A 13804-nucleotide genomic window follows, 5' to 3' on the forward strand; every position below is an offset into this window, starting at 1 on the left:
ATTTTGGGGGGCTTTTTCTCCTGTTACCCCATAAAATTCAAAAACTGGGTCTACAAGAACATGCTAGTGTAAAAAATTAAGATTTTGAATTTTCTCCTTCACTTTGCTGCTATTCCTGTGAAACACCTAAAGGGTTAACACACTTACTGAATGTCATTTTGAATACTTTGAGGGGTGCAGTTTTTATAATGGGGACATTTGTGGGGTATTTCTAATATGAAGGCCCTTTAAATCCACTTCAAATCTGAACTGGTCCCTGAAAAATTCCGATTTTGAAAATTATGTGAAAAATTGCTGTTGAACTTTGAAGCCCTCTGGTGTCTTCCAAAAGTAAAAACATGTCAACTTTATGATGTCAACATAAAGTAGATATATTGTATATGTGAATCAATATATAATTTATTTGGAATGTCTATTTTCCTTACAAGCAGAGAGGATCAAAGTTAGAAAAATGCTAAATGTTCAAATTTTTTCATAATGTTTTGGAATTTTTCACCAAGAGATTGTTTTTTTTGTGACATATTCTACTTTATGTTAGTGGTAAATTTTTGTCGATACTTGCATCATGCAGAATAGCATAAGTAGAATATGTCACGAAAAAACAATCTCGGAATCAGAATGAAAAGTAAAAGTTTCCCAGAGTTATTAATGCTTAAAGTGACAGTGGTCAGATGTGCAAAAAATGCTCTGGTCCTTCAGGCCAAAATGGGCTGGGTCCTTAAGGGGTTAAGGGGTTCCACTGGAAAACATTTTGTTTTTTTAATCAACTGGTGCCAGAAAGTTAAACAGATTTGTAAATTACTTCTATTTAAAAAATCGTAATCCTTCCAGTACTTACCAGCTGCTGTATTCTCCAGAGGAAGTTTCTTTTCTTTTTTGAATTTCCTTTCTGTCTGACCACAATGCTCTCTGCTGACAATTCTGTCCATGTCAGGAACTGTCCAGAGCAGGAGAGGTTTCCTCTGGGAATTTGCTTCTACTCCGGACAGTTCCTGACATGGACAGAGGTGTCTGCAGAGAGCACTGTGGTCAGAAAGAAAAGAAATTCAAAAAGAAAATAACTTACAGTGGAGTATACAGCAGCTGATAAATACTGGAAGGGTTAAGATTTTTTTATGGAAGTAATTTACAAATCTGTTTAACTTTCTGGCACCAGTTGATTTAAAAAATAATAATTATAATAATGTTTTCCGGCAGAGTACCCCTTTAAGTCCTTGTGTCAGACAACCCCCACACTCTGTACAAGGCATATCACAGGGTATAGGTTTTGTCTGGTGTTCCTCTAAGTGGTGCATGTTGTTTTTTTTCTACTAACCATGCAGATTGTTCTCACAATCAGCTGCTCCTTTTTTATGTTTTTTATTATAAGTTCTCAAGCTTCAGGAGTAGTTCTCATGATCTGGACTCTATACACAAAATTCCATTTTCCCTTTGCAGAAAAAAAAACTTTGTGCTGCTGATTTTCAAATCTGCATAATGCACAAGCCATGGCTAATTTTTATGGGTTTTGTTCCATTCAGTTGAATTTTTCTACAGTGTGTGAACAGAGTCATTCTCCCCTTCAACTGGAAGAGGCATTCCAAGTAGCTCCAGAAACTCAAAATAAGAGAAAACCCAGGGTCTGGAGATGCCTTGCGTCTGGTCCATGCCAACCGATTCTTTCAGAAGCCCCCGATTAAACTGCAGCTGCTGCTCCAGAGCTGCTGTTTGCCTATGAAGATAAATACTACATCAGCCTTTTTACACACAACTGTATAGAATTGTAACAATCACTCTGGCTGTGTCCATCATTGTAATGAATCAATGACCTTATGCTATATCCATACACAGTAGTGCACAGGAGGTTAGTACACAAGTGTTGTGTGACACCATCTTACTCCTAACCACCTGTGACACCCCATTTTCATCTAAGCCACACACCCTGAGTTGGACGCAAAAATTGTCTAACAAATATGGTGCTAATATGGTTAGAAATGAAAAATAAATATGAAAAGTTATAGTATCCTAAACTTTTAATGGTTGACTATTAGACGTTGCTGGTTATCAGGCACTTAAAGGGGTACTCCGGTGGAAAACTTTTTTTTTTTTAAATCAACTGGTGCCAGAAAGTTAAACAGATTTGCAAATTACTTCTAATAAAAAGAAATCTTAATCCTTCCAGTACTTATTAGTTGCTGATTATTACAGAGGAAACTTTTCTTTTTGGAACACAGAGCTCTCTACTGACATAACGAGAACAGTGCTCTCTGCTGACATCTCTGTCCATTTTAAGAACTGTCCAGTGTAGGAGAAAATCCCTATAGAAAACATATACTGCTCTGGACAGTTCCTAAAATGGACAGAGATGTCAGCAGAGAGCACTGTGCTCGTGATTCAGCAGAGAGCACTGTGTTCCAAAAAGAAAATAATTTCCTCTGTAGTATTCACCAGCTAATAAGTACTGGAAGGATTAAGATTTTTTAATAGAGGTAATCTGCAAATCTGTTTAACTTTCTGGCACCAGTTGATTTGAAAAAAAAAAAAAAAAAAAAGTTTTCCATAAGGACTCAGGGTTTTTCCGTTTTTGCACTTTCGTTTTTTCCTCCTTACCTTTTAAAAATCATAACCCTTTCAATTTTCCACCTAAAAATCCATATTATGGCTTATTTTTTGCGTCGCCAATTCTAGTGACATTAGTCATTTTACCCAAAAATGCACGGCGAAACGGAAAAAAAAATCATTGTGCGACAAAATCGAAAAAAAAACCCCATTTTGTAACTTTTGGGGGCTTCCGTTTCTACGCAGTGCATATTTCGGTAAAAATTACACCTTATCATTATTCTGTAGGTCCATACGGTTAAAATGATACCCTACTTATATAGGTTTGATTTTGTCGCACTTCTGGAAAAAATCATAACTACATGCAGGAAAATTTTTACGTTTAAAAATGTCATCTTCTGACCCCTATAACTTTTTTATTTTTCCACGTACGGGGCGGTATGAGGACTCATTTTTTGCGCCGTGATCTGAAGTTTTTATTGGTATGATTTTTGTTTTGATATGACTTTTTGATCACTTTTTATTCATTTTTTAATGTTATAAAAAGTTACCAAAATACGCTTTTTTGGACTTTGGAATTTTTTTGCGCGTACGCCATTGACCGTACGGCTTAATTAATGATATATTTTTATAGTTCGGACATTTACGCACGCGGCGATACCACATATGTTTATTTTTTTTTTTTTTTACACTGTTTTATTTTTTTTATGGGAAAAGGGGGGTGATTCAAACTTTTATTAGGGAAGGGGTTAAATGACCTTTATTAACACTTTTTTTTTACTTTTTTTTTGCAGTGTTATAGGTCCCATAGGGACCTATAACACTGCACACACTGATCTCTCATCCTGATCACAGGCGTGTATTAACACGCCTGTGATCAGCATTATCGGCGCTTGACTGCTCCTGCCTGGATCTCAGGCACGGAGCAGTCATTCGTCGATCGGACACCGAGGAGGCAGGTAAGAGCCCTCCCGGTGTCCGATCAGCTGTTCGGGACGCCGCGATTTCACCGCGGCGGTCCCGAACAGCCCGACTGAGCAGCCGGGATACTTTCAGTTTCACTTTAGAAGCGGCGGTCAGCTTTGATCGCCGCTTCTAAAGGGTTAATACCGCACATCGCCGCGATCGGCGATGTGTGGTATTAGCCGCGGGTCCCGGCCGTTGATTAGCGGTGGGACCCACGCGATATGATGCGGGATCGCGGCGCGATCCCGCTTCATATCGCGGGAGCTGGCGCAGGACGTAAATATACGTCCTGCGTCGTTAAGGGGTTAATACCACTGCATCCATGAGAAGTCTGAGGTACTACTTTGGTATGGCCAAGTATTTAGTGACATAAATTAGTATAGGGATAGGGGATAAGATGTTTATCGCCAGAGTACCCCTTTAAAAGGAGTAGTCCAGTGGTGACCCAGTGGTGAACAACTTATCCCCTATCCTAAGGATAGGGGATAAGTTTGAGATCGCGGGGGGTCCGACCGCTGGGGCCCCCTGCGATCTCCTGTACGGAGCCCCGACAGCCCGCGGGAAGGGGGCGTGTCGACCGCACAAAGCGGCGGCCGACACGCCCCCTCAATACAACTCTGTGGCAGAGCCGAAGCGCTGCCTTCGGCAATCTCCGGCTCTGCCATAGAGTTGTATTGAGGGGGCGTGTCGGCCACCGCTACGTGCGGGGGTCGACACCTGCTATCTGGCCGGAGAGCCTGGCCCCCGTACAGAGAGATCGCAGGGGGCCCCAGCGGTCGGACCCCCCGCGATCTCAAACTCATCCCCTATCCTTAGGATAGGGGATACGTTTTTCACCACTGGACTACCCCTTTAAGACCTATTTTCTCCCAGTGTTTGTAGTTACAAGACAAGAGAAGCAGCAGGATCATTTTCTACCATCTTTGTACACTTACTTGGCCAACAGTTGAGCTTGTCTCTGTGCTTCTTCCATCATAGCTTTAGCTTCTTCCTCTGCCTTCAGTCTCCTCTCTTCTTCTTCCTGTCTGGCCTGTTCCTCTCTTTTACGCTTCTTCCTCTGGTATTCCTCTCTCTCCTCAGCAGCCATTTCTAGAAGTCGCATACGTTCTTCTGCCTCTAAACGCTCTGCTTCCCTTTGTCTCTGACGCTCCAACTCTGTCAAAATTGGAATGCAATGTTAAGGGCTTTGCATGGTTTACTCATTGCTCTGCCTACTTGTTCCCCACTGTCAGCCCTATCATGCAGTAGTAACATTTCTGCATTAAAACAGTGCAGAAAGCCATTTTTTGGTTGGCATAGCCATATCAGTCCATGTTTTAAAGCGACAATCTGTGGTAATCTACTTAAAGCACACCAGTTATTTCAGTTTTTAAAATCAGCTGTCATGTGTGTACAGGAGAAGTAGCACTATTTCTAAGCATTATATAACTTGTATATGTTTTTTTTTTCCACCAGATTTCACCTATACAGGCTTTATTTTCAGTTGCCCCTGAACTAGTGGGTGGAACCTAGCCTCTATGATGGCTCCCATACACTGTACAGACCGAAAAGAATCCTGCTTTGACGTGTTTCTATATACACACCATGAAGTTGCAACATCTTAAAGGGGTACTTCAGTGGAAAACATATTTTTTTTTATCAACTGGTGCCAGAAAGTTAAACAGATTTGTAAATTACTTCTATTAAAAAATCTTAATCCTTCCAATACTTTTTAGCAGCTGTATGCTACAGAGGAAATTCTTTTCTTTTTGAATTTCTTTTTTGTCTTGTCCACAGTGCTCTCTGCTGACACCTGATCCCTGTATCAAGAATTGTCCAGAGCAGGAAAAAAATCCCTATAGCAAACCTATGCTGCTCTGGACAGTTTCTGACCAATACAGAGGTGTCAGTAGAGAGCACTGTGGACAAGACAAAAAAAAAAAAAAAAAGAATTTCCTCTGTTGCATACAGCTGCTAAAAAGTACTGGAATTTTTTTAAATAGAAGTCATTTACGCCATTCCGTGCCAACCCGGGAACTTCTTAGCCCACCGGAGAGCCACTCACCCAGACTGCACCTCAATAAGTACAGACAGACATCGCCACCTTAAGATACTGCCGTACCAAGCCTGCATCCGAGATCTGCCGAGGAGGGTGAGTGGTGCTGTGCACCGTTCCGTTACGAACATTACTTTTACAAACACCGCTGATACAGTTATGTTATAACTATCTCAAAACTGCAACAAGGTTACAAACTTTACTTCTGGATTTATTGATACAACTGCGCATCGCAACACAGTCACAAACGGCACGATTTATGCTACTGGAGACTCTGATATAATTTATTCAGTACCATTGGAATTTATTGCTACTGCTTTTCTACAATATTGTTGGTTGTGACGAACTGTGAATCATATATATTTATACCAACATAACTCGTTATAGTGGATATATATATTTATATTATTATTTGATTAGTGCTACATTTAATTTACCTAATATCACATATACCTTTCGCTTTTGCAAGGGCCCTGCAGGGCGATCGGTCGTATTTTTATTATAATAAATATACTTTTATTGGATCCTAAACTTTTCTTTCTTTTCTTTTCCTCATTCCTACCCTCAGTGCTCTTGAGGACTGGTTTTTGTATATATATCATATATACATCCCTCCTTTACATTCATTTACAAATCTGTTTAACTTTCTGGCACCAGTTCATGAACAAAAAAAAATAATAATAAGTTTTACCCCTTTAACCCCTTCAGGACGGAGCCCATTTTGGCCTTAAGGACCGGAGCGTTTTTTGCACATCTGACCACTGTCACTTTAAACATTAATAACTCTGGAATGCTTTTAGTTATCATTCTGATTCCGAGATTGTTTTTTCGTGACATATTCTACTTTAACATAGTGGTAAATTTTTCTCGATACTTGCATCCTTTCTTGGTGAAAAATCCGTAAATTTGATGAAAAATTTGAAAATTTAGCATTTTTCTAACTTTGAAGCTTTCTGCTTGTAAGGAAAATGGATATTACGAATACATTTTTTTTGGTTCACATATACAATATGTCTACTTTATGTTTGCATCATAAAATTGACGTGTTTTTACTTTTGGAAGACACCAGAGGGCTTCAACGGTCAGCAGCAATTTTCCGATTTTTCACAAAATTTTCAAACTCAGTATTTTTCAGGGACCAGTTCAGGTTTGAAGTGGATTTGAAGGGTCTTCATATTAGAAATACCCCATAAATGACCCCATTATAAAAACTACACCCCCCAAAGTATTCAAAATGACATTCAGTCAGCGTTTTAACCCTTTAGGTGTTTCACACGAATAGCAGCAAAGTGAAGGAGAAAATTCACAATCTTCATTTTTTACACTCACATGTTCTTGTAGACCCAATTTTTGAATTTTTACAAGGGGTAAAAGGACAAAATTTTTACTTGTATTTGTAGCCCAATTTCTCTCGAGTAAGCACATTTCTCATATGTCTATGTAAAGTGTTCGGCGGGCGCAGTAGAGGGCTCAGAAGGGAAGGAGCGACAAGGGGATTTTGGAGAGTACGTTTTTCTGAAATGGTTTTTGGGGGGCATGTTACCTTTAGGAAGCCCTTATGGTGCCAGAACAGCAAAAAAAAAAAACACATGGCATACCATTTTGGAAACTAGACCCCTCGGGGAATGTAACATGGGATAAAGTGAACCTTAATACCCCACAGGTGTTTCACGACTTTTGCAAATGTAAAAAAATTAAAATAAATTTTACCTAAAATGCTTGTTTTCCCAAAAAAAATGTATTTTTAAAAATGGTAATAGCAGAAAATACCCCTAAAAATTTGAAGCCCAATTTCTCCCGATTCAGAAAACACCCCATATGGGGGTGAAAAGTGCTCTGCTGGCGCACTACAGGTCTCAGAAGAGAAGGAGTCACATTTGGCTTTTTGAACGCAAATTTTTCTCTGGGGGCATGCCGCATTTAGGAAGCCCCTATGGTGCCAGGATAGCAAAAAAAAACCCACATGGCATACCATTTTGGAAACTAGACCCCTCGGGGAACGTAACAAGGGGTTAAGTGAACCTTTATACCCCACAGGTGTTTCACGACTTTTGCATATGTAAAAAAAAATTTTTTTTTTACCTAAAATGCTTGTTTTCCCAAAAATTTTACATTTTTAAAAAGGGTAAAAGCAGAAAATACCCCCCAAAATTTGTAACACAATTTCTCCCGAGTACGGCGATACCCCATATGTGGCCCTAAACTGTTGCCTTGAAATACGACAGGGCTCCAAAGTGAGAGCGCCATGCGCATTTGAGGCCTAAATTAGGGATTGCATAGGGGTGGACATAGGGGTATTCTACGCCAGTGATTCCCAAACAGGGTGCCTCCAGCTGTTGCAAAACTCCCAGCATGCCTGGACAGTCAACGGCTGTCCGACAATACTGGGAGTTGTTTTGCAACAGCTGGAGGCTCCATTCTGGAAACAGTGGCGTACCAGACGTTTTTCATTTTTATTGGGGAGGGGAGGGGGGCTGTGTAGGGGTATGTGTATATGTAGTGTTTTTTACTTTTTATTTTATTTTTTGTGTTAGTGTAGTGTAGTGTTTTTAGGGTACAGTCACACGGGCGGGGGTTCACAGTAGTTTCTCGCTGGCAATTTGAGCTGCAGCAGAAAGTTTGCGGCAGCTCAAATTTGCAGCCAGATACTTACTGTAATCCTCCGCCCATGTGAGTGTACCCTGTACATTCACATTGGGGGGGGGGGGGGGGGCATCCAGCTGTTGCATAACTACAACTCCCAGCATGCCCGTTGGCTGTCGGTGACTGCTGAGAGTTGCAGTTTTGCAACAACTGTAGGCACACTGGTTATGTATCACTGAGTTTGTGACCTAACTCAGTGTTTCACAACCAGTGTGCCTCCAGCTGTTGCAAAACTACAACTCCCAGCATGTACGGTGCATGGTGTACGGTGACTGCTGAGAGTTGTAGTTTGCAACAGCTGGAGGCACACCGGTCGTGAAACACTGAGTTAGGTAAAAAAAAACTCTGAGTTTCACAACCAGTGTGCCTTCAGCTGTTGCAAAACTACAACTCTCAGCAGTCACCGACAGCCAACGGGCATGCTGGGAGTTGTAGTTATGCAACCAGCAGATGCACCACTACAACTCCCAGCATGCACTTTAGCTGTTTGTGCAAGCTGGGAGTTGTAGTTAGACAACAGCTGAAGGTACACTTTTCCATAGAAAGAATGTGCCTCCAGCTGTTGCAAAACCATAAGTCCCAGCATGCCCATAAGGGAATGCTGGGAGTTGTGGTGGTCTGCCTCCTGCTGTTGCATAACTACAGCTCCCAGCATGCCCTTTTTGCATGCTGGGAGCTGTTGCTAAGCAACAGCAGGAGGCTGTCACTCACCTCCAACGATCCAGACGCTGCAGGTCAGTCCCGCCGCCGCAGCTGCTCCTGGGGCCCCGATCCCAACAGGGGCGCCGGGGATCGGGGTCCCCAGCACCCGGGGTGCACGTCCCGCACCCGCTCACGTCCTCCAGAAGAGGGGCGGAGCGGGTGCGGGAGTGACACCCGCAGCAGGCGCCCTGATTGGTCGGCCGGTAATCCGGCCGACGAATCAGGGCGATCGTGAGGTGGCACCAGTGCCACCTCACCCCTGCAGGCTCTGGCTGTTCGGGGCCGTCTCTGATGGCCCCGAACAGCCAGTAATTCCGGGTCATCGGGTCACTGGAGACCCGATTGACCCGGAATCGCCGCAGATCGCTGGACTGAATTGTCCAGCGATCTGCGGCGATCGCCGACATGGGGGGGCATAATGACCCCCCTGGGCGATATGCCGGGATGCCTGCTGAACGATTTCAGCAGGCATCCGGCTCCGGTCCCCAACCGGCTAGCGGTGGGGGCCGGAATTCCCACGGGCGTATGGATACGCCCTCGGTCCTTAAGGACTCGGGATTCAGGGCGTATCCATACGCCCTATGTCCTGAAGAGGTTAAGGACAGTCTAAGCTGTGGATCAATTCCCAGGGGGAAATCTATTTTTACAGTTAGCTCTTGTGTAGCCTCTATGCAGTGTCTCTCTCTGAAATCATCCCCTCCCGTCAGAGTTATATATGCAGTATCTAACCAGATCTCTCAGTAAGATGCAAGTCTATCTTGTAAACACAGTATGGAAGCAGATTTTTTTTTTTCAAATAAATTACTTTTTTTTTTGTGGTTAAAGAGAAAAGAACCTTAAAGAGTACCTGTCACCAAACTAAACTTTTAATCTATTGTTCCTTATGTAATTATAAGACCCTTTGCTATTTACTTGCTGTTAAAATTCTCAACCTTTATTTGTTTTTAATGTGATTGAAAAAACGGGCACTAGGTGGCTCTGTTCTGTTCCCTGCCGCAAGTTAGTTAGTTTGGTGCATGCGGGGCATGGCGAGGCATGGTGAGGCACAGCTCTCACAGGCTTAAGTGATGTCGTTCCTGCTGGGGAATGCCCACTTTCTCCTGCCAGGAGCTCACACAATGTGAGCAAGGGGAAAGGTATGATACACAGCTTGGGAAAAAATTTAAGGGCAGGAGTAGGTGTTAAGAGTTAGTTTGGAAGATATGGTTTGATGACAGGTACTCTTTAAGAATGTGATATAGAGGATTTCTTCTTATATAACATGCATTACAAAGTTTCTTCCATTAACTAATACTATTGATTTATACAAAGTTTGTTGATATGACAGAAACCCTTTAAATATCTTACTTATTTTGTATACATTGGGGGAGATTTATCATTATTTGTCTATTGTAGACACAGATCTACCCCTTTAAACTGCTTGTCTAATTTACACTCTTGCTCAGAATTTACAAAGGTTGTGCACGTCCTTTGATAAATCTTGTGCAAATATAGAACCCCCCTCGCTCTATCGTACACTCCTTCTCTACCTCACAGGAAAAGTGGACGTAGGGATTTTGTTCTATTGCTTTGAGGTTGGATTCCATTGAGGTTTTTTGTCCATTGGCAAAAACGCCAGAAAAACTGTCCCAGCTTTTTCCTGCGTTTTGTCAGTTTTTCTTGCATTTTTTTTCTTGCGTTTTTGCTGGTGTGTGGAAACAAAAACATTTACTAAACTTTTTGTTGTTTTTTTTTCTTCAAAATTTAGATACGTGAATGTGGAGGACTACATCAAATTTGGTGGATTGTGACGATGAACAGCGTTTAAAAAAAAATGTCAATAAAAGGGTTAACAAGGGCTGTGGGGGAGTGTTTTTTTAAATACATTTTTTTTCAATGTGTTGTGTTTTTTATAATTGAATTTTCAGGCTCAGTAGTGGAAGGTGTCTTGTAGACAGAATCCATTACTAAGCTGGGGCTTAGCATTAGCCCCCAGATCAGCTAGAGCTAACCCCCCAATTATTACTCCGGTATCTACCACCACAGGGGTTCCGGGAAGAGCTGGTACCAACAGGCCTGGAGCGTCAAAAACGGTGCTCCTGGGCCTAGGCTGTAACAGGCTGGCGTTATTTAGTCTGGGGAGGGCCAGTAACAATGGTCCTTGCTCACCCTCGTAATGTCAGGCTGTTGTTGCTTGGTTGATGTCTGGCTGATACTGAAAAAATGAGGGAACCACACACTTTTTTTTAATTTATAAAAAAAAAAATAATAATAAAAAAAACCGCATAGGGTTCCCCCTATTTTTAGTATCGGCCAGATACCAACAGCCTGACGTTACCAGGGTGGGCGAGGACCATTGTTACTGGCCCTCCTCAGCCTAAATAACGCCAGCATGTTACCGCCTAGGCCCAGGAGCGTTATTCTTGATGCATCGGGCCTGTTGGTACCGGCTCTTCCCGGCACACCTGTGGCGGTGGGTACCAGGTAATAATGAGAGGTTAGTGTTAGCTGATTTTGGGGCTAAGCTCCAGCTTAGTAATGTATTCCGTCTATATGATAACTTCCACTACTAACCCTTAAAATTCAATTATAAAAAACGAAAAATATATATTTTTTTTATTTAAAAACAACACTCCCAAACAGCCCTCGTTAACCATTTTATATAAAAAAAAAAAAACTGGTCATTGTCGCAGTCCTCCGCATTCACGTATCTGAAATGAGAAGAAAACAAAAACAAGAAATATGGGTTAGTACATTTTTTGCGCTCTCCCCTGGGAAGAGCGCACATAATGCAGCGTGTTCCTAAACAGAGAGCCTCCAATTGTTGCTAAACTACAACTCCCATCACGGGGGGCTGTGGTTAAACAACAGCTCGAGTCTCCCTGTTTGGGAACACACTGCCAGAAAGGCTCTGTTCCCATTATGCAAAACAAATAATGTGAACAGAGATCTGTCCCTCTGCCCTTGGACTACTACTCATATCATGGGACAGAGTCTGTCCTATGATGGGAGTAGTTGTAGTACCGAGGCGCTGCTGAGGGATGGCATTTGCACATCCCCCGGCTGCAGGACTTTTAGAACTACTACTCTCTTCATGGACAGACTCTGCACATGATGGGAGTTGTAGTCCAGGGGCTGAGGTGCAGATCGCACCAGGTGATTCTGCAGAGACCCGCTGCGATCCGCATTTATTAACTGTAAAAGCCGGCGGTACATGCGTCAGCGCAGTGTAGACGCATGTACCGCCGGTTTGTATAGTTAATAAATGCGTATCACAGCAGATCCGCATGCTGTGATCCGCATTTAAATTAAAAAGCCGGCAGTACATGCGTCTACACTGCACACCCTGCCGGCTTCTATATACAGCTGTCATAATTCATAATCGCCGCCGCCGGAACACCGGAGCTCTGATTGGTGAATAGCTATTGACCAATCAGAGCTCCCCTCTCCCGGCAGTGGCGATTATGAATTATGACAGCTGTATATAGAAGCCAGCAGGGTGCGCAGTGTAGATGCATGTACCGCCGGCTTTTACAGTTAATAAATGCGGATCGCAGCGGGTCTCTGCAGAATCACCTGGTGCGATCTGCACCTCAGCCCCTGGACTAAAACTCCCATCATGGGCAGAGTCTGTCCATGATTGGTGTAGTAGTCCTAAAAGTTCTGCAGCCGGGGGATGTGCTAGTGCCATCCCTCAGCAGCGCCGCGGTACTACAACTACTCCCATCATGGGACAGACTCTGTCCCATCATGGGAGTAGTAGTCCAAGGGCAGATGGGCAATTGCAGCAGATCCTTCTCTGGAGATCCGCTGCGATCCGCATTCATTAACTATACAAGCCGGCAGTACATGCGTCTACACGGCGTTGCATGCCGGGTCCTATATACAGCTCTTATAATTCATAATCCCCGTCGGGAGACGGGAGCACTGATTGGTGAATAACTATTGATCAGAGCTCCCCTCTCCCGGCGGCGAGGATTATGAATTATGACAGTGTATACAGGAGCCTGCGGCAGCCCAGTGAAGCCGCATGTACCGCGGTCTTTTACAGTTAATAAATGCGGATCGCAGCGGGTCTCTGCAGAATGACCCGGTATGATCTGCACCTCAACCCCTGGACTATAACTCCCATCATGGGCAGAGTCTGTCCATGATGGGAGTAGCAGTCCTCATTGTGCCAAAATAGACACTTTGGTTCGTGCCCTCCGAGGTGGTGTATATCAGCGCAAGAAAATGCTGTTTGCGATTTTTTTTTTGCGCAAAAAAACCCCAGCAGTTTGTAAATTCGATTCTACAGTAGAAAATCCTCTACGGTAAACTTAACTGTAGACAAGGCGATGAAGAATTCTATCAAAATTTGGGGAAAAAAAAACGCAAAAACCACTTGCGCATATTTTTGCGCAAAAAATAGACACAAAACAGCTCTATATACAATGATAAATTCCCCTCATTCTGTGTATCTTTATATACTCTCACAGTCTGAACTGTATTCTCTACCTATTCTTTCCAACTCTTCCTGCTGCTTCCTTCGCTGAATTTCTTGCAGCTTGCGGCGGTATTCCTCTTGCTGCTGCCTTTCTCTCTCTAGTGCTTGCTGTTGTAGCTGCATTTTACGAGCTCTCTCTTGCTCCTGGTCCTGCTTTTCTTCTTCTTCTTGTTTCTTCCGCAGACTGTGACAACAATGTAGTGGTTAATGGTTAGGGACAATAGATTTATAGCAGTGTTTTCCAAACCGTGTGCCTCCAGCTATTGCAAAACTACAACTCCTAGCATACCTGGACAGCCAAAGGCTGTCCAGGCATGCTGGGAATTGTAGTTTTACAACAGCTGGAGGCACACTGTTTTGGAAAACACTGCTCTAAAGCTACAGTCTGAATATGCAATATTCAACATTGAAGCTGTATTATGGTTACTTATCATCTGTATTATGTTCCATGTAGA

The 13804-nt window shown here is 42.9% G+C and overlaps 1 protein-coding gene across 4 annotated transcripts in view; it reads right to left on the minus strand.

Annotated features, from left to right (window-relative positions):
- Positions 1 to 1133: 1133 nt before the first annotated feature.
- KIAA2012 (KIAA2012 ortholog) overlaps positions 1134 to 13804 on the minus strand; it is a 230504-nt gene continuing 217833 nt past the window's right edge. For all 4 annotated transcript variants that reach the window (XM_056535330.1, XM_056535328.1, XM_056535329.1 and 1 more), the window contains 3 exons: positions 13361 to 13533; positions 4440 to 4659; positions 1134 to 1711 (listed from right to left, as the gene is read on the minus strand). In XM_056535330.1, coding sequence (XP_056391305.1) covers positions 1531 to 1711; positions 4440 to 4659; positions 13361 to 13533 — 574 coding nt within the window. In that variant the 3' untranslated portion in view covers positions 1134 to 1530. The remainder of the gene's footprint in view (positions 1712 to 4439; positions 4660 to 13360; positions 13534 to 13804) is intronic.

Source organism: Hyla sarda, chromosome 8 (genome assembly GCF_029499605.1).
Source record: "Hyla sarda isolate aHylSar1 chromosome 8, aHylSar1.hap1, whole genome shotgun sequence".
NCBI classification, from domain to species: domain Eukaryota; kingdom Metazoa; phylum Chordata; class Amphibia; order Anura; family Hylidae; genus Hyla; species Hyla sarda.